Raw genomic sequence first — 21,522 nt, 5'->3', positions numbered from 1 at the left:
TTCGTATTAACTTAAAGTATATGAATAGAGGAGCGGAGTTGACGACATTACTGAACCTGTTCAATTTAAGATATTGGTCTAGCCTTGTTTTGTTCTGTTGGCTTTTTTGGGTTTAGTATTTAGTTCTTTTCTTTTGTTTTTTTGGGGGGTTTTCTTTGTGTTTTTTTTTCTTTTTATTTCTTTTTTCTTTATGATTAATTACATCATGAGTTTGGAAGTTGGCTATACCTGTGTTATCTGAAATCTTTTCTGTATATATTTATTAATAATAAGATTATTCCAATCTCTTTGTATCAACATTGTTACTTTGTTTATAATCTTGGAAAATTTAATAAGAAGATTTAAAAAGAAAAAAAAGATTGGCTTTCCTGTATGTCTATGTCTTATGGTCTTATAGTCTTATGGCCCAAAACCCAATCCATATAACCATGTACTTCAGAGAGTCCAGCAAGTTATGTCAATCAGGCACCATTTGTTCTGGCACAGTCTGACATTGTTCTTATCCTTCTTCCAAGAAAAAAAGATGTGGATAGAAATTCCACTGTGTACGCACACAGATAAAACAAGCTAGGTTCTCTGGCTTATCTGTGCCTCGAGTAATTGTGTATGCTTCTACAAGGCCCTCAACACTCCAGAGGAAAAAAAATGCAAGCTAATATTTTCTAATCCGTATCCTGGCGAAACTCCTCTTGTTCTCTTTCCAAAACCCCTGCATCTTCCCCGCAAGGCAGAACCCCGAACTGCTTGCCATACTCCAAATGGGACCCAGTCAGGTTTTACACAGCTACAGCATGACTTCCCAACTTTTATACTCAACGCCTCGACTGATAAAGGCAAGTGTGCAGTACCCCCTCTTTATCACCCTGTTTACTTGTGTTGTCAATTTCAGGGAGCTCCTAAGAGCCCTGCCCCTGACTGTGTACAGTTAGTGCCAATATCAGGCAGCAGGAAATCAAGGCAACTGGACTTGTTGTGTTGCCTAGAAGATGTCTTGCTACTCATTCAAGGGGCTTCTTCAGTCTGATCCATGGTGGGTGGTTTTCCAGCTTAAACATTGTGAATTGTTTAATGGTATAGCAATCACATGAGGGTCTATATATTTGCGAGACAAAGCAACCACTACACAACCTCAGGGCCAACACCTCAGGTCAAGATTCAGCTGTATATCTACACCTAAAGGACAAGGGGCACTCCTTTGATAACAATTTGCACATTTTGGACAAGGAGGACAGGTGGTTTGAAAGAGGGGTTGAAGAAGCTACCTTTGTCAAACTGGAAAACCCGTCCCTGAATGGAGGGGGTAGGGTATGGCACCACCTATCAGCCACTTACAGTGTAGTCCTAACATCTCTAACCCGGCGTCTCCACAACCGTTCACACGCAAAGATAAGACTAATGACCCTCTCGTCACCTGTACGACTCTTAATGGCCCTCATGTGATTGCAATACCTTTTTTAAAAAAACACTCAGAGTTTATTAACTGGAAAACTACCCACCATGGATCAGGACTGAAGAAGCCCCTGGGATGAGTGGTGGAACAACTCTAGACAACACATCAGGTCCAGTTGTCTTGGTTTACTGCTGCTTGATATACAGTGACCTGAGGACCTTCACAGACCGTTAGTGCCAATGATGATCATATGAGGAATAACTAGAACCTGTAATGGTTAGTACGGTGCTGTACCCAGTCAGTGTGTGTACCACTAAGCGCTATTAAGTTAGTGCCAGCATTAGATGGTATTAATACTGATCTAAGTCTTGGAACTTCTGACTCAAAATGTCTGTAGGAGCACATTCACCACAAATGCTCGAGAAGTGAGCTCGATCGTATCTGCATGAGAACAGCTAAGGAATGACTTTCAGCTGACCTAAAAATGATATTTACATCCCCATAATTAATTAAGTGAAACAGGCACAACATGTTCTTTTGGCACAGCACTTCAAAACATGGGCACCTTCCAGCCGCACTGAACCCTCCAGACACACAGCAGTGATTACATACACAACAGCATTCAGACATATGGAATCCTCAGACACACACCACCCTGTCCAGATACACACCACCCTGTCCAGACACGAACCATCCTGTCCAGACACACCAGTCTGCCCAGACACACACCACCCTGTCCAGTCACACACCACCCTGTCCAGACACATCACCCTGTCCAGACACATCACCCGGTCCAGACACACCACCCTGTCCAGACACACACCAACCTGTCCAGACACACCACCCTGTCCAGACACACACCACGCGGTCCAGATACACACCACCCTGTCCAGACACACACCACCCTGTCCAGACACACCAGTCTGCCCAGACACACACCACCCTGTCCAGACACACACCACCCTGTCCAGATACACACCACCCTGTCCAGACACAAACCACCCTGTCCAGACACAAACCACCCTGTCCAGACACACCAGTCTGCTCAGACACACACCACCCTGTCCAGACACATCACCCTGTCCAGACACATCACCCTGTCCAGACACACACCACCCTGTCCAGACACACACCACCCTGTCCAGACACACACCACACTGTCCAGACACATCACTCTGTCCAGACACACCAGCCTGCCCAGACACAGCACTTGGCCCAGACACACACCACCCTGCCCAGACACACCACCCTGCCCAGACACACCACCCTGCCCAGACACACCAGCCTGCCCAGACACAGGACCCTGTCCAGACATACCAGCCTGCCCAGACACCCTATCCAGAAACACCACCCTGTCCAGACACACCACCCTGTCCCGACACACCACCCTGTCCAGACACACACCACCCTGTCCCAACACACCACCCTGCCCAGACACACCACCCTGTCCCAACACACCACCTGTCCAGACACACCACCCTGCCCAGACACACCACCCTGTCCAGACACACCACCCTGTCCAGACACACACCACCCTGTCCCGACACACCACTCTGTCCAGACACACCACCCTGTCCCGACACACCACCCTGTCCAGACACACACCACCCTGTCCCAACACACCACCCTGCCCAGACACACCACCCTGTCCCAACACACCACCTGTCCAGACACACCACCCTGCCCAGACACACCACCCTGTCCCGACACACCACCCTGCCCAGACACACCACCCTGTCCAGACACACCACCCTGTCCAGACACACACCACCCTGTCCCGACACACCACTCTGTCCAGACACACCACCCTGTCCCGACACACCACCCTGTCCCGACACACCACCCTGCCCAGACACACCACCCTGTCCAGACACACCACCCTGCCCAGACACACCACCCTGTCCCGACACACCACCCTGCCCAGACACACCACCCTGTCCCGACACACCACCCTGTCCAGACACACCACCCTGCCCAGATACACACCACTCTGTCCAGACACACACCACTCTGTCCAGAAACACCACCCTGTCCAGACACACAACACCATCCAGGTATACTGCATCCTGAGACACGATACACTGCCCAGATATACAACTCCATTTAGGCATACCACATCTTCAGACAGACCACACTGTCCAGTTACACAACACCAACCAGATATACTGCAACCTCAGACATGCAGGACTGTCCAGCCACACCTCACTGTCTAGGCACACTCCTGTTCAGACACACTCCACCGTCCAGACACACAACACCGTCCAGACACACAACACCGTCCAGAAACACTCCACTGTCCAGGCACACTCCACTGTCCAGACACACAACACCGTCCAGACACACACCTCCGTCCAGACACACAACACCGTCCAGACACACAACACCATCAAGACACACTCCACTGTCCAGACACACAACACTGTCCAGACACACAACACCGTTCAGACACACTGCATCCTCAGGCACACAGCACTGTCCAGAAATAAACATAAGGAATTGTGCCAATGTTGGAAATCCAGAGCACAAAAAATACAGGAGTTAGAATGTTATGTAGAAGTTGTATAAAATGTTGGTGAGTTCTAATTTGGAGTATTGTGTGCAGTTTTGCTCGTCTACCTATAGGAAAGATGTAAATAAGATTGAAAGAATACAGAGAAAATTTACTAGGATGTTGTCGGGTCGGAAGGACCTGAATTATAAGGAAAGATTGAATAGGTTAAAACTTTATTCCCTAGAATGTAGAGATTGAGGGGTGATATAGAGAAGTATACAATATTATGAGGGGTATAGGTATGGTAAATGCAAGCAGGCTTTTTTCCACTGAGGTTGTGTGAGACTACATCTAGAGGTCATGGGTTAAGAGAGGAAGGTGAAATGCTTAAGGGGAACACAACGGGAAACTTCTTCACTCAGAGGGAGGTGAGGGTGTGGAACGAGCTGCCAGTGCCAGTGGTGGATGTGATTTCGATTTCAACATTTAAGAGAAGTTTGGATAGGTACATGATTGAGAGGGGCATGGAGGGCTATGGTCCAGATGCAGGTCGGTGGGAGTAGGAAGTTTAAATGACTCAGCATGGACTAGATCAGCTGAAGGGCCTATTTTGCTGCTGTCGTTTTCTTCAACGCTATGAAACTGTCCCGATACACAACACTGACCTGGCATACGATGTCCTCCGCACATCACACTGTCCAGACATACTGCATCCTCTGGATTATACCTTCTGTCTCTTCCTGCTTTGACCCAATCAGTTTTGTGTGCTCTCAAAGACACACAATCCTTTCTCCTTCTTTGCACATTTTTAGAGCATCCAAAGGTGTCCTCTGGTTGGGTCCTTGCCTTGCTACAAGCTGCCACTGTGTGAGTTACCCAGAACGAAGATTCATGGCTGATCAGGCTTCCCAACATGTACAAGGTATCAGAAACCGGTGGCACGTTTTTTTAGTAGAACCTTTTTCATGTTTAGACAGGAATAGATCTGCACTAAAAGAGAGAAAAAAAACACTTACCGTCATAGTCCAAGGACCTGTTAGCTTCTTGTCTGCTCCAAAAGACGCAAAGCAATATGGCCCTCAGCAATATGCTGCAATTCATTTTGTAGCAGCTCCAAACAGTTTCTGAGTTCAATTTGTGTGGCAACCCCAGGCAGAAAGGCTTCAGACTGAACAAGGAATAAATGACTTTCAGTTAGATAATTGGACAGTGGAAATATTTTTTACAATGGTGATTACACTTGCACCCTGTGTAAACAGCAGAGGTCATTGCGATGACGTTTATCACTCAAGACCTGATTCCTGCACAGTTTTTAAGTTATACCACTGATGGGGAACAACCATAAGTAATTTTGTTTTTACAAGTCCTGTGCTGTAACAAAGGACAGAGTTTAACTCTTTCTTTCCCTTTCATTCCTCTCTCTATTCCTTTCATTACATCTCTGCTCTAACGGGAGAGTCAAGAACCCATTCGTCCCTATTGGCAAGTGCTATGTGTATATTATATGTTACCTCAGCAGCCTACACCTGACCAAAACCCTCACCAATATCTGAAGGGCAAGTAATGCAGATACTCTTTGGAGTTCCATTTTCACCTCTTTTTCTCCACAAGGAGGAGGCATTTTAAAAATTTGAATTGAGTATCTGCATTAAAAAAAACCTAAAGGCCACCCTCAGGAATAATTGAAATAAGAACAGGATTTCAAGCTTTTTAAGATTGTTATTATTTTCATATAAATTAGGATATTCTTTTGCCTTTCCCACACCCAATTCTGCCCTGAGAACCCTGCTTATATTTTTCTGTCATTATCTTTGCTGGCAATGAGTTTCAAATCATGTGAAAATGTTTCCCCTTCTGTCCTCCTTATACCTTACGATATTAACTTTAAATGTCCCAAATCTAAATTACTTATTTCATTCATTTTACAATTAAATCTTGCTGTTAATTAAATTAAGCAATACCTTGATCCTCGAAGTGAATGAAACCAGTATTCCTTCTCCGACTGTAAGGAAACACTACCCTCTTGTCTGGTCCTACCACAAGAACATCTTATCTCTTTGTGCACGTTTCCTTCACTAAGGCCTTCATGCATACTGTTTCTTAGAAATGGTCACTTGAATGTCATGCATTGAAGTTAAAAATAATATTCCCTATGACTGGAGCCCATCTTGGAGATGACAGTGTGATGAGCTCATTGGAAAGCTTTACATTTAAGTTCCATTCCAAGGACTTGAGCACAAGGTCTGGATGAGCATCTCAAAGCAGCACAGAACAGTTGTTGCACTGCTGGAGACGTGCCTAGAGATTTTGTACTAAACCCACAATGTAAACATACCAGTAAGTCAGTCCTTGAGTTAAGTAGGACCAAAGTTCAGAGGCAGAGCATAATGCGTAGACGTGATCACGGGGCAGTAGATTCGGACCACACAGAATCATGCCCTATGACCACACCACATCAATAATGTCATTCAAGTACTTCTTGGTTCTTGATTAGTCAGGGCATCAAAGGTTACAGGGAGAAGGCAGGAGAATGTGGTTGAGAAAGGTAATAAATCAGCCATGATGGATTGGCAGAGCAGACTTGATGGGCTGAATAGCCCACTTCTGCTCCTATGTTTCGGTGGCCTTACAGTCTTACCTATTGTTACTAATCCCATTTACCAGCATTTGGTGCAAAGCCCATTACCTTTTGGTGATTCAAGTGCTTCATAAATGTTGTGAGAGTACCTGACCTTACCACCTGCTAAGGAAGTGCATTCCAAATTGTAACTACCTTCTGAGTGGGAAAAAAAAATCCCCTGGTCTCCTCTAAATCTCTTTGTCCTCACCTTACGCTCTTTGACCTCTGTCATGGGGGTAAGTTTCTTGCTACCTGTCCTACCTATGCCCTTCATAATCTTGTACAACTCTAGCCTTGGCCTCCTTGGCTCTCTCTCCAGTGTAGTTATGTCATAGACCAGGATGAATTTCTAGGTTGCAGTCTTTTTAATGCGAGGTTAAACAGAGACCAAATCTACACTCTCTCAGGAGGATGGAAAGCGTCCTCTTTCCCTATCTGAAGAAGAACAGATGAGGCTTGTCTGATGGCCTGAGAATTTATCCATCCAATAATAGATACATAGGCCTGGAGAGGGTAGAGTGCTGTCGGCAAGGCTCCGTATAAGGGTTGTAAAGCAGGTTGGGAAGAAGATGGCAGTCAGAGTCGTAGTCTGGGAAAAAGGTGGCTTGCACGAGAGGCCAGTCAAGCCTTGAGATCGATGGTGAGGTTGGGGGGAAGGCTGGGAGCTCCGGGGTGTTTACATAAAGGCAGATCAATGCCTTGTGGAGGGTGGAAACTGTCGGAGATCTGCGATTCCATTAGTATCCATGCAGAACTGCAGAGGACAAGTCACTGGCTGTATTTAAGGCAGAAATTGGTAAGTTCCTGATAGATTCTTGAGGAGGGTTAAAGGTTATGTGGAGAAGGCGGAAGAATGGGGTTGAGAATAAAAGAAATCAGCCATGATTGAAGGGTGGAGCAAACTTGCAGGGTAGAACAGCCTTACTTTTTTCCTGTGTCTTGTGGGATTTGGAGGGCTCAGTGCTCTTGGGGTCATGGCCAGGGATAGTTGAGGATTGGGGTGTGGTCAATCAGGGAGGTCAGGTTTTCGTAGAATTGGCTATTGAGGAGTTCAGAGGTTCTGGGAATGTGGCTACTGGGACAGTGAGTGAAATAGATCTGTTGCTGCGGGATGGGAGGTTGGTGGTTTGCAGGGATCGGAGTTGGCGACGAAGGGAAGTTTGAGTCAGGACAGCAAAACGTTAACTACAACTAGAGCAACACACAATCTGCTGGAGGAACTCAGTGGTTTAAGCCGCATTTCTGAGAGGGAAAGGGAATAGATGACATTTCAGCCAACAAGCCCTTCCACCTCACAGATGTTGCTCAAGTCATTGAGATCCTCTAGCAGGATGTTTGCTCCCCAGATTCCAGCATCTACAGTCTCCTACGTCTCCATAAATTAAAACTCAGAGAGTGCTGAATAAAACGGCTGCTAGGATAATTTGGACAAACTTTCCTAGCAGTATATCAAAAGCAGCAGGATTAAATACTTGTTCCTGTTAATACTTCCACTCAAAGAGTATTAGGCTCTTTCGCCCCATCTCTAAACAGGACCTGAAAAAGGATCTTGGCCTGAAACATCAACTGTTTATTCATTTCCACAGATGCTACCCGACTGGCTGAGCTTTCACGTCTGTAGATAATTTTTGTTCTCCATTAAATAATCTGAGCAGAAGAACTCACTTCAAACATAATTAGTGAAACCAGTATCCTACACTGAATGAAGTGGAACAAAACTGTAGGGAAATTATCTTAACTTAATTAAACATTAGAACAGGTTAGAAATGAATTTGAGAGCAATTTATTAATATTACAGTACAGTAGCTTTTACATAAAGTGACAAAGCTTATACTAACAATGCAAATTTTAGCAAAATTCATTTCATGAAACCATAATATAATGCAATGAGAAAAATCAGAGTGACTAGTTGGAGAAAATATCTGCATCCTGTGTTGTTTAAAGAACATTTTGTTCTGAAATGCACTAAGTGATTGAGATTCTTTTGGCTTTAGTTTGTCCAGTTTGAGATACATGTGTTCAGAGTTTTATACTGTGTAGAGCATGCAATTTATTGCAAGTGGGAGTTCTGCAAAATAAGGATCAAAGTGATCTTGTGGTGCATAAATGGGACCTCCTCCTCATCGCTTGAGGTCTCTGGTATTGTAATACACCAAGCTTTAACTCTTTCTCCACATTCCTTCAGTTGCACTTTCTAGTTATCTCCTCTCCCCTCTTTCTCTCTCCACTTTCTCTTTCCCTTCCCCCTCTCCCTCCTCTCTCTCTCTCCCTTCCCCCTCTCCCTCCTCTCTCTCTCTCCCTCTCTCTCCCCCTCTCCCTCTTCTCTCTCGCTTCCCCCTCTCTCTGCTCCCTCTCTTGCTTCCCCCTCTCTCTCCCCTCTCTCTCCCCCTTTCTCTCTCGCTTTGCCCTCTCTTCCCCTCACTCTTTCCCCTCCCCCACTCTCTCCCTCTCTCCCCCCTCTCTCTTCCCCATTCTCTCTCTCCCCCTCTCTCTCTTCCCCATTCTCTCACTCCCCTCTCTCTCCCCTCTCTCTCACTTCGCCCTCTCTCCCACTCTCTCTCCCCCTCTCTCCCCCTCTCTCTCCCCTCTCTCTCACTTCACCCTCTCTCCCATTCTCTCTCCCCCTCACTCTTCCCCCTCCCCACTTTCTCTCCCCCTCTCTCCCCTCTCTCTCACTCTCCCCTCTCTCTCCCCATCTCTCTCCCCATCTCTCTCCCCATCTCTCTCCCCATCTCTCTCCCCCTCTCTCTCCCCTCTCTCTTCCCCACTCTCTCTCTCCCCCTCTCTCCCCCTCACTTTTCTCCCTCCCCTACTCTCTCCCTCCCTCTCATTCTCTGTCTCACTCTCTCTGTTCCTCTCTCATTCTCACTGCTACTTTCACTCTCATTGTCACTCTCTCCCTCTCTCTTCCTCTCTCTCACTCTGTACCTCGCATTTTCTCACTCTCATTCTCATTTTCACTTTCTCTCTCTCTCTCTCTCCACTCTCTCTTTCTTCATGTTCTCCTGCAGAATCTCTTTGCTCAATATAAAACAAAATTTATTTGTGCTAGTTGTTCCATGTTTGTCCTGTAACAGGTTCCCATTAGGCATTTGCCCCAAATGAGTATTAAACTAAAATCAGCTGGACTCTCTTTAGGTTATTGCAATAAGGGGGGGGGGGGGGTTCTCTGGTTTGCTAAGAAGTGTATTCCATTTTACTATTCTGTATCACAAAGCGGTAAGAGTTTCCTCACAGTGATAGCCAGTAATCGAGATGTAGCCAAAGGTTGGTGAGAACATTACACTTTGCAGCTTTGCCTTTGGTAGCACTGACAGTGACTCACGGATATGGCTTATGTGAACTGTATTTTGGCATCCATTAATCCAGCATCACTGCAGACATTAAAGTCCCTCCGACTGTAGGTGGGAGGCTTGGCTCAGCGATGGACTCCTGCCAAAAGTGAAGAACTAGGCAAAATATATAAACTCATCCCCAGATGAGGAGGTCATAAATAAATTCAGAAAATATTAAAAAAGTTTACTTGAAAGCATATATCAGACTCACATTAGTGATTCGACCGTCCTTCAATAACATGACAAATAAACAAAGACATGAAAAATAAATTTATGAAGTTAAAACTAGATAAGTTGACTGCATGAGTGAGTGCTGGAACAATACAAAACCAAAGCTACTGATGTCTATCTCTAGCTCGTTATCAGAACTAAATTCCATCCCACTGCCCATTGCTCTCCCCCTTTTCCCATAATAATCTCAAACTAATCCCAAAATCCTGCTCTTCCTATATATACATATCAGTTCCAGTGTGTTCTTCTGATTTTTGTGTCATCCTCAGAATTAATCAGAAGACTTTACACGCTCCTTAAATCCTGTACCATACCCAAACGAATCCCATGCTGTGGTCTCTGCCCACAACCCTGTAACATTCCTCAAATTAATTCTGAAACTGACAACGTTTCCGAAGCACAGTACCTATTTCAACCTAATCCCATTTTGCTGCATCTGTCCACGCAGTCTCGTATTTTTCACTGCATCAAATATTTATCTTTCACAGATGGAAAGGCTTCTGCTTTCATCCTCCCTGTGACAAAACTTGCAATCATCAGAGTTGATAAAAATGCCTGTGGAACTCCCTTTGCATTCCCATGATTATTTAAAATCACTGACATAAAACCAGAGAAGCATTTTTTTCCAAGACTTCCCAATCAAATGTTGGAAGTCTGAAATAAAATCATAAAAAGTTATGAGTACTCATCGTCCGTGATGAATCTAATTTAATGCTTTAGTTCAATGATCTTTCTATTAGATTGGGTCTTTCATAAACCACCATTGTTGGAATAAGTGAGGGTAGGGGCAGGGGGAGGGGGCGATACTTTGGATGGAGGCTTTGGGGTTCTAACTTTTTTGTCATTTATTCTTTGGGGTTCTTTTCTGTTTTGTGGATGTCTGCGAAGAGTAAGAATTTCAGGTTGTATACACTCTCTGATATTAAATGGAACCTTTGAAACTGGGATGTTAAATGCTTTTCCCTGCAACCTGCTAGTACATTTCTGGGGATGTAGGCATATTGCTACTACTTTCCAAAAATTATATCCTTTATATAATCATTTGCCAGCTAATAAATACCTGCTGTAATTCTAAAAATTCTTAAATGCATGCTTGACAATTTCTGCATCTGTGGAAGTAATCCCATCTTCCCAGATACTTGATCATAGATTCTAGGCGTCTTCCTGCTTTTATGTCCTATCAACAAGAAAGCACAACTTGTGCAGAATCTCAAACTGTGACCCAGGCAACATTTTACACAAATGCCTTCTTTATACTTGCAATCAATGTCTCTACTATTAGAAAGCAAAATCTTACTTATCTTTTCATTACTTAATTTCACTTCTCCTTGAATTCTCTATTGCAACCAGTAATTTCTCTTGATCCAAGACTTTCTGAGTTTTTCAAAGTAGAACACGCACATTTAGATGCTATACTCCTTGATGTTGAGGTGCTCTCTGTGTGAAAGAAAGTTTTTCTGGAATCCTCACTTTTCTTCTCCTTACTAAAAGACATAATGCTTCTCACATTGTCGCGAAAGTCTTCGGACATATAGTAATATATGAAAGGGTCAATACAGCTGTTGAAGGTGCTTAATGCCAGGCAGATCACATAATATAAATACAAGTGATTGTTCTCTGCAAGGTCAAACTGTGAGAAGTGGATGAGCAAGGCAGTATTACTAGGCGTGAAGCAAACCACATATACAATCAGCACTAGTATTATAGTCCTTATTGCTTTGGCATACTTATCATTTTTCATCATCAGCGTTTTGATTACAGTTACGTAGCAAAATACAGTTATAAGACAGGGAATGAGAAAACCCAACACAACCAAACATACAAAATAATAGAAAAAATAATCCTGCTGTGTGGTCCTTGGTAAAACATCGTGGCAGGTTGTGATGTTTAATTCCTGGAATGAGTACACTTGCCTCTGGAGGAGAAACGGTGACACAGAGAGTGCTACAAGAGTCCAAATCATAGAGCAGACAGCCACAGCAGACCTATTGTCCCTAAAGCGCTTGGAGTAGAACGGATGGACCAGAGCAAAGTATCTGTCGATGCTGATGAAGGTGAGGAGCAGGATGGAGCAGTACATGTTCCCGTAGAAGAAGGCCGTCATCGTCCGGCACAGGGCTTCGCCGAAGACCCAGTTGTTGCCCTGGAAGTGATAGTGGATCTTGAACGGGAGCACCAGAATCAGGAGGAGGTCGGCTGTCGCCAGGTTCATCAGGAAGATGGTGGAAGGCACTCGTTGCACCTTGGTAATGAGATTGATCATAGCCAACCCATTGGCAGGGAGACCAAAGGCAAAGATGATGAGATAAAGAGTAGGGATCACTGCTGTTGTAATAGCTGTGGTTAGGAAGTGTTTCGCTGACTTGTCTAAGATAGTCTCCTTGGCGTCAGATTTGTTTCGTGCCGACTGTTGATCAAAGTGTATACTTCTTCCAATGAATTGATCACCTGAGCCTTCTAAACAAACAGGGAACATAGATGTTTAGAATAATAATAATGTTATAGCATTTTTAAAAATCACAAGTGAATCTGCAGATGCTGGAAATCCAGAGCAACACACACAAAATGCTGGAGAAACTCATGGTCAAACAGCATCTGTGTGAAAAGGAATTAAAAATCGACATTTTGGGCCAACACCCTTCATCAATTCTTTCCAAAGCCCCTTCCTGGCCTGCTGAGTTCCTCCAGCATTTTGTGTTTAGCATTTCAAATTGATTTTTTTCTCTGTTTCGGATGTCTTTAGATTTTTTCAGCGCACACAGTGTCTTTCTGGTTTTTTTATTGCTTCCTAGTTTGGAAAAGGAGAAGGACAGATGGCTAAAATTGCTGAGCAAAATAGAAAACAAGGAGGAAGGGTAAAAGCAAACGTTTGTAAAGTGGCATAATGTGGATAGCAGGTTGCCCTGGGAGCTAGAGCCATGGAAACCTCCAGGGTGACAAATGGCACATCCTGTTTCTGCTGAGTGCCCCCTCTGAATGAATGAGTAGATCTTATGGACAGACGGACGGAATCCGCTTGCTTATGATGCCAATGATTTACCGTGGGGAAGAAGGTTGAAGATTCTTGAGGATTTGCAGAATTGTGAAGCTTTACCATGTGATGTGAAGCGGACTGACAATAGTCTTTGTTGGCTGCGAGATCGTTTGGCAGACGGTCGTCAACGTGATGATTTTGTTTGCGCCAGGCAGGCCGTGGCAAGCTGGCATTTTCCACCTTGTCGGTCATCAAGGACATGTTAAGGAGGAAAAAGGTCATGAAAAGGACATGTGCATCTACACTTTTCTGCTAAACAGCTAAAGATAAAACCAAGATAAAGGGACCAGAGTGGTGCAAGGCAATGTGGAGATGCACAGATATCAGAAGTGGCACAGTTGTGTTGCAGCATTGCCGTCTGCTTTGCTACTCAGCAAAGTGATACTTATCTAATTTCATTTCCACATTGACCTACTTTGCAGGGTGGATTGGGAGGTCATAATACAACAGGGACCACTTTAATTCAGCACCACCTCGTTTTCCACATATCCTGCCTTTGCTGAGTTGCGGGATTGATGACACCTTTCTAACATGCCTCCCCTTAGTTCTAAGGGGTAAACAGCCAATTCCTTCACCTCCCACATAATTGAAATCCATTTTCCTGGGACTATTCTGGCATATTTCATCTGCAACCCCTCTTGGTGCTCACTTCCTTCCTATATTATTAAGAAAGCATTCGGATGCTTCCCTTAGAGGCAGAGGTATTGACTCGAAGATCAGGGAGGGCAATAGCAGTGTGGGTTAAATGCAGGATAAAGCTCACTCTGTACTGCCTCACCAAACATGCCTAGGGCAGAAACAGCACAGGTTAAATACAGACTGACCCTCCCTTTACACTGCCCCAACAAACTTTGCATGCACAGCAAGGCGTCAGCCTAGGATGATGGTCACTCATAAACATCCCATCAAGGACATCCCGGGCAGGGAAAACAGGGCTTACCTAATGAGTAAAGCTCCCTTTACACTGGCCTATCAAACAGAGGAGGGACAACATAGGCTAGATACAGAGTGAAACTGTCTCCACGATGTCCCATCAAACACTCCGGGGAGAAACAGAACAGGTTAGATAGAGAGTGAAGCTCCCTCTACACTCTCAACATCAAGCATAGTCATGAGGTCATAGAATAATAGAGAGATACAGCAGGAATACAGAGCTTTCAGCTCACCAAATGTACAGTATATCAGCCATCTATCACTCCTTTTACATTAATCTGATATTAACCCTTCTCTTTTGATCTCCTGGAGGAAATACAGAATAGCCCAGGAAGAACATAGCTTTAGGGTAAATGAGGCTTTGTGTAGTTTGATGTTACTTTCCAGTTTTTGAGGAGCTTTGAACTAATCTGAGTAAGAGAACACGGGCCAACATAAAAAAGATAATGAGTCATCCCCAAGAGTTTAAAGTCTAAGTCTATACCACCTACTTCAAAGCATTAGTGTGTAGTCTTACCTTCCTGTGAGAAACAAAACGCTGTACAGAGGAGGAAGATAGCTGAGACATTGAGTGTAAAGGAGGGTTTGTCCCAAACCATTGGTGCAGGTTCGTACAGCTTCTCCTCAGAGAAATAGTTTGACTTTAGACTGACTGCCGTGAGAGTCTTTGTTGGTGCCTTCTCCTGTTTATTGTGGGAGGTTACAATGAAACTGCAGGAACTCACTCGTTTATTACATTCATGCTGTGTCTTATCAAACAACTCGCAGAAATACTCAGAAACCACAGGACTCCCTTACTGATCAGCAATGTGCAGAAACGGGAACTTAGCCCACGCAGCTCTTGATCCTTGCAAGTGACTTCCAGTACACTGGCTGTATTACATCAACTGGAAAACTTGCATGTCCACGATAAATAAATGAACAATTGGTTCAATAATATTTCTGAGATACTCTGGAAAATGTACCAAAATGAGTGTTACCTAACAAAAATTAACAGGGTATATTAAATCATGTGAACAACAGAAATTCTGCAGATGCTGGAAATGCAAGCAACACACATCAAAGTTGCTGGTGAACGCAGCAGGCCAGGCAGCATCCTCATAAATCATGTGATCCAAGGTTGGCCAAAAAGCCAGTTTTTAAGGAGGATTTTTACTCAACAGAATGAGTAAAGAGAAAGAGGTGGAAAAATTTAGTGGAAAAAATTACAGAGCTTATGTGCTTGACAGCTGATCAGAGGGGCACCAATGGTAAAATGGGAATGTCTAAAATCGGGAGGGGAAAATAATCTTGGAAGGCTTTGGAACTGCAGGAGATTATTGAGAGAGGTGGGGTTCAGAACTTGACAGGGACTGGAAAATGAGGACGAGCATTTTAAAACCAGGGTGCTCCTTAATGGAAATGACCAACACTACATCCACATCAGTCACTCATTTCCACGCCGCGTATCTACTCTGACACAGTACAAAGTTCAAAAGTACCATTTATTATCAGAGTACATAGTATATGTCACCACATACATTCTTGAGGTTCAGTTTCCTGAGGGTACAATCAGCAAATCTACCGAACAGTAACTGTAAACAGGGTCAATGAAGGGCAAGAATATAGAAGACAACAAAGTGTGTAAATGCAAGTATAAATAAATAAGAATAAATAACAAGAGCATGAAATAACAAGATAAAGAGTCCTTACAGTGAGATCATTGCTTGTGGGAGCATCTTACTAGATTAATGTAATTATCCTCTTTTCTTCAAGAGCCTGATGGTTGAGGGGTAGTGACTGTTCTTGAACCTGATGGTGCTAGTCCTGAGGCTCTTGTACCTTCTGTTGGATGGCAGCAACATGACAAGAGCATGGTCTGGGTGGTGAGGATCTTTGATGATAGATATTGCTTTCCTACGAGAATGTTTCATGTAGATGTCCTCAATGGTTGGGAGGGCTTTGGGAGTCACTGTCCTGCTGTGTTTCCAAACGCCTTGCTGCTACTTAGAAGAGTTCTTCTTGCCAAGAGTCACTTTCTCACTTAATCATTTCCTGTTAGAGTTATCTAATGTACAGATACTTCTGCTTCTAGCATAGATACAATCAGTTTATGTATAGTTTATAAAATAATCTTAAACAACCACACCCAAAGAGTTATTTATACATTGTGAGACATGTCACAGGAATGTTTTATACTTTATACTTTATTGTCGCCAAATGATTGGTACTAGAATGTACAATCATCACAGTGATATTTGATTCTGCGCTTCACACTCCCTGGATTAAAAATATGAAATATTATAAATATTAAAAAATAGTTAAAATTAGTAAATATTAAAAATTTAAATTATAAATCATAAATAGAAAATAGAAAAGGGAAAGTAAGGTAGTGCAAAAAAACCGAGAGGCAGGTTGGGATATTTGGAGGGTACAGCCCAGATCCGGGTCAGGATCCGTTCAGCAGTCTTATCACAGTTGGAAAGAAGCTGTTTCCAAATCTGGCCGTACGAGTCTTCAAGCTCCTGAACCTTCTCCCGGAGGGAAGAGGGACGAAAAGTGTGTTGGCTGGGTGGGTCGTGTCCTTGATTATCCTGGCAGCACTGCTCCGACAGCGTGCAGTGTAAAGTGAGTCCACAGACGGAAGATTGGTTTGTGTGATGTGCTGCGCCATGTTCACAATCTTCTGCAGCTTCTTCTGGTCTTGGACAGGACAACTTCCATACCAGGTTGTGATGCACCCTAGAAGAATGTTTTCTATGGTGCATCTATAAAAATTAGTGAGGGTTCTAGGGGACAGGCCAAATTTCTTTAGTTTTCTCAGGAAGTAAAGGTGCAGGTGGGCTTTCTTGGCAGTGAACTCTGCTTGGTTGGACCAAGTCAGGTCATTTGTGATATTGACCCCGAGGAATTTAAAACTTTTGACCTGTTCCAGTTGCGCACCACCGATGTGGACCTTTTCAGAATGGCAGGCAGTGACTAGTGGGGTACCGCAAGGCTCAGTGCTGGGACCCCAGTTGTTTACAATATATATTAATGACTTGGATGAGGGAATTAAATGCAGCATCTCCAAGTTTGTGGATGACACGAAGCTGGGCGGCAGTGTTAGCTGTGAGGAGGATGCTAAGAGGATGCAGAGTAACTTAGATAGGTTGGGTGAGTGGGCAAATTCATGGCAGATGCAATTTAATGTGGATAAATGTGAAGTTATCCACTTTGGTGGCAAAAATAGGAAAACAGATTATTATCTGAATGGTGACCAATTAGGAAAAGGGGAGGTGCAACGAGACCTGGGTGTCATTATACACCAGTCATTGAAAGTGGGCATGCAGGTACAGCAGGCGGTGAAAAAGGCAAATGGTATGCTGGCATTTATAGCGAGAGGATTCGAGTACAGGAGCAGGGAGGTACTACTGCAGTTGTACAAGGCCTTGGTGAGACCACACCTGGAGTATTGTGTGCAGTTTTGGTCCCCTAATCTGAGGAAAGACATCCTTGCCATAGAGGGAGTACAAAGAAGGTTCACCAGATTGATTCCTGGGATGACAGGACTTTCATATGAAGAAAGACTGGATGAACTGGGCTTGTACTCGTTGGAATTTAGAAGATTGAGGTGGGATCTGATTGAAACGTATAAAATCCTAAAGGGATTGGACAGGCTAGATGCAGGAAGATTGTTCCCAATGTTGGGGAAGTCCAGAACGAGGGGTCACAGTTTGAGGATAAAGGGGAAGCCTTTTAGGACTGAGATTAGGAAAAACTTCTTCACACAGAGAGTGGTGAATCTGTGGAATTCTCTGCCACAGGAAACAGTTGAGGCCAGTTCATTGGCTATATTTAAGAGGGAGTTAGATATGGCCCTTGTGGCTACGGGGATCAGGGGGTATGGAGGGAAGGCTGATGCAGGGTTCTGAGTTGGATGATCAGCCATGATCATAATAAATGGCAGTGCAGGCTCGAAGGGCCGAATGGCCTACTCCTGCACCTATTTTCTATGTTTCTATGTAAATTGGCTCGTGCGGTCCGCTACTCCTTCTGAAATCAACAACCAATTCCTTCGTCTTGCTGACGTTAAGGGATAGGTTATTGTCTTTGCACCATGCCACTAGGTTCTTAATTTCCTCTCTGTACTCAAACTCTTCATTACCCGAGATAGGGCCTCAGCAAACTTATATATTGAGTTTGATGGAAACTTGGCTACACAATCATGGGTGTATAGTGAGTACAGCAGGGGGCTGAATACATAGTCTTGTGGGGCACCGGTGCTCAGAGTGATTGTAGAGGAGAGCTTGTCCCCTGTTTGTACAGCCTGGGTCCTGTCTGTGAGGAAGTTGAAGATCCAGCTGCAGATCTGAGTGCTGAGGCCCAGGTTCCGGAGCTTAGGAATCAGTTTATTTGGAATGATGGTATTAAAGGCAGAGCTGTAGTCAATGAAAAAGAGCCTTATGTATGCCTCTTTATTCTCCAGGTGTTCTAAGGAGGAATGTAGGGCCAGAGAGATGGTATCTGCTGTTGACCTGTTGCTCCAGTAGGCGAATTGCAAAGCGTCGAGGTTGACCGGTAGGCTGTGGTTGATGTGTGCCATAACCAAGCTCTCGAAGCACTTCATAGCAATTGATGTCAGAGCCACAGGTCGATAGTCATTCAGGCATGCCATCTTGCTCTTCTTCGGCACTGAGATTTTCGTTGCCTTCTTTAAAAAACGAGAGGATCTTAGACTGAAGCAAGGAGCAGTTGAAGATGTCAGCAAACACTCCAGCTAGCTCGCTTGCACAGGCCTGGAGAACTAGTTTATAATTATTGTGTTTTTTTGTTTATTGTGTCTTCTATGCTACTTTGGATCTGGAGTTACAATCATTTCATTCTCCTTTACTCTTGTGTACTGGGGAATGACATTATGAAATGAATTTTGAATCTTGAAGCAGATTTAAGATCAGAAACACAGGGCGAAGCCTGGGGCAACTTAGGACATGTGCAGCAGCCGGCCATACATAGCCACCTAGTCATTGTTTGGCTCATTTTGTCGCACATCTCCCTGAAACAACTCTGAATTTATGATGAACCCTGGGGTTGAAGGCAAAGTCAGGGATGGCACCCCAGCCTGTCTCAATAGCTCAGCGTCAGTGTTGTGTTAGGCCTGGAGTGACCAGTGAGGGGTAAATTGTTCGATTCGTTTGTAGTTGGAATGAAAGAAAAGGCTATGTTCAGGCAGGAGCACTGGATTTAAGTATGGCAATAGAGACAAAAACAGTTACTCAGACTTGATGATGATGGGAAATGGTATTCCTCTAGGACTGGTGCTGGGGTCACTGCTGTTCTTGGGCGGAAATTGTCAGCTAAGTCTTAAAATGTGCAGATTATGCCAGTTACTCTTGAGAGCATGTGCAACACAACGAAGTGCAGAATTGGTGTGCAATTGACAAATAATTTTTGCCACTGATTAGTGTGAAGTTACATTTTATTATAAAGGAAATGGAAGCCATGTACTTCTGAGGATATAAATAGAATTTCTGGGCACTTCTTAGAGGCTATGATGTTATGGAGGTTATGTGATGACATTTATACTAGCATGTTTACTTAATATAATTAAACCTGACTGAATTCAATGTTTATTTTTCATAATTATACTTTTTAAACATATAACAAATATATTTTCAGTGGAATGTGTAGAGTTTCAAATTTCAATTGATTTTTTTCCATTAACCTAAAGTTTGGAGGAAAAGCTAAATTATTTTAATCCCAAGACAGAGGTCTCCTAAAATTAAAATCCCCAAACAGGAGAGCGCCTTGTATAATGATGTGACCTACACACAGGACTTCGGGGTAATGGTGTATCTTGAAGAGAGAAGTAAATGTTGCTCTGACAAGGAGTCCTAGACCTGAAATGTTATTACCATTCTTCTTGCCACAGACATTGCCCAGCTGTTGAGTGTTTCCAGAATCCTCTACTTTTAATCTGCATGATTCAGTAGAATGCTTAAGAGATGGATTTTTTGAGCAACTCATGGTTAAACCCACTAGGGGATCAACTGTTCTGGAGTGAGTGTTGTGCATTGAACCAGAATTGATTAGAGAGCTTTAGGTTAAAAAAAAAACCATTGGGGAAAGTGATCATAATATGATCAAATTCACCTTGACATTTGAGAAGGAGGAGCAAAAGTCAGATGTATCGGTATTACAGTGGAGTAAAGGGAATTACAGAGGCATGAGAGAGGAGTTGGCCAAAATTAGTCCAGGTAATTATAGACCAGTGAGCCTTACGTCTTTGGTGGGAAAACTGTTGGAAAAGATTCTTGGAGATAGGATCTCTGGGCATTTAGAGAATCATGGTCTGATCAGGGATAGTCTGCATGGCTTTGTGAAGGGCAGATCATGTCTAACAAGCCTGATAGAGTTCTTTGAGGAGGTGACCAGGCATATAGATGAGGGTAGTGCAGTGGATGTGATCTATATGGATTTTAGAAAGGCATTTGACAAGGTTCCACATGGTAGGCTTATTCAGAAAGTCAGAAGGCATGGGATCCAGGGAAGTTTGGCCAGGTGGATTCAGAATTGGCTTGCCTGCAGAAGGCAGAGGGTGGTGGTGGAGGGAGTACATTCAGATTGGAGGATTGTGACCAACGCACCACCACTACTTTATCATTTCCTGCCAGCCACCTTGGGTACGGACACTCCTGTGTCTAGCATCACTTTATGGACTTGCAGTCAATCTATGTGAAACCACCTTGGTTTCCTTGGCTGCGTAAATCTAGGGAAGACCATCTCTGGCCCTACCAAGCTTGTGAGGTTAAGGCTCGCTTGATCCCACCCCAAACCTCTGTTTGTATGGACTCTGTGTCATTTGCTACCCTGTTAAAAATTACACACCGCCTTCCGAACGTCGCTCGCAATCCACCTCGAACAAACAGGTGTCCCACCGGATCGTACGCTACGACCGGTTCTCCCCAGCGTCTTCTCTTTTCATCTCCTCTCGAATAAAAGCCCCAAGCCCAATCTTAGTGTCCCTCACCAAGAAAACCTCCTGCTAACTGGATGACGCACATTCCACATCATCCCTTATCTTCAACAATAACCCGAACGGGCTGACAGCAGAGGCAGAAATAAAATACTTACAGCATAACAGTAAAGATGTGAACCAGAGCATTACCTACATATACAAGCTACCTTATGTGTTTATATTTATTGTGTGCTTTTTTTATTGTTGTGCCCTCTTTCTTATTGTGTTTTTTTGTGCTGCAACAGATCTGGAATAACAATTATTCTGTTCTCCTTTACACTTTTGGGCCAGAAATCACATTAAACAATCTTGACAATCACACCATGTGAAAATAACTAAACAAAAGTCCTGGGAGATAAAGCAAGTGGATGGGCCTGTATTCTATCAGAACCAAAGGCTAGTTCATCACTGATAACAACAGTCAGCCAGTGTTGTTGAAATTATGCTGATTTGTAATTTGATCCTTGAATCAATAAGATTCCTCTACTCTGAAAATCAAATGTCATGGATTT

General features: G+C 43.8%; 2 protein-coding genes across 3 annotated transcripts in view; both read right to left on the bottom strand.

The window, feature by feature from the left end:
* The window catches only part of LOC134337598 (proteinase-activated receptor 3-like), a 35,254-nt gene extending 25,378 nt beyond the window's left edge, over nucleotides 1-9,876 (bottom strand). The window contains exons 1-2 of one of the 2 annotated variants that reach the window (XM_063032755.1): nucleotides 9,827-9,876; nucleotides 4,898-5,049 (exon numbers count right to left, since the gene is read on the bottom strand). In XM_063032755.1, coding sequence (XP_062888825.1) covers nucleotides 4,898-5,049; nucleotides 9,827-9,858 — 184 coding nt within the window. In that variant the 5' untranslated portion in view covers nucleotides 9,859-9,876. Of the gene's footprint in view, nucleotides 1-4,897; nucleotides 5,050-5,842; nucleotides 6,859-9,826 lie in introns of those variants that run through there. The other variant, XM_063032754.1, reaches the window with a different exon arrangement.
* A 1,506-nt stretch (nucleotides 9,877-11,382) lies between these two features.
* Nucleotides 11,383-14,712, bottom strand: LOC134337599 (proteinase-activated receptor 3-like). The gene is made up of 2 exons (XM_063032756.1): nucleotides 14,552-14,712; nucleotides 11,383-12,524 (listed from the first exon to the last, which is right to left on the bottom strand). Exons 1-2 carry the CDS (start codon nucleotides 14,631-14,633, stop codon nucleotides 11,386-11,388), a joined length of 1,221 nt encoding a protein of 406 aa, XP_062888826.1. The 5' UTR covers nucleotides 14,634-14,712; the 3' UTR covers nucleotides 11,383-11,385.
* Nucleotides 14,713-21,522: the final 6,810 nt, after the last annotated feature.

Source organism: Mobula hypostoma, chromosome 24 (genome assembly GCF_963921235.1).
Source record: "Mobula hypostoma chromosome 24, sMobHyp1.1, whole genome shotgun sequence".
Classification (NCBI taxonomy): Eukaryota; Metazoa; Chordata; class Chondrichthyes; order Myliobatiformes; family Myliobatidae; genus Mobula; species Mobula hypostoma.
Note: the sequence above shows the minus strand (reverse complement) of the source record. Positions and strands in the feature narration are given on the sequence as shown.

What these genes read in the sequence shown, in the direction of transcription:
- LOC134337599 (XM_063032756.1), bottom strand. Translation starts at nt 14,633, where the DNA reads ATGGTTTGGGACAAACCCTCCTTTACACTCAATGTCTCAGCTATCTTC. An exon ending in GTTTTGTTTCTCACAGGAAG is followed by an intron (nt 12,525 to 14,551) that starts GTAAGACTACAC and finishes CTGTTTGTTTAG; the next exon opens with AAGGCTCAGGTGATCAATTC.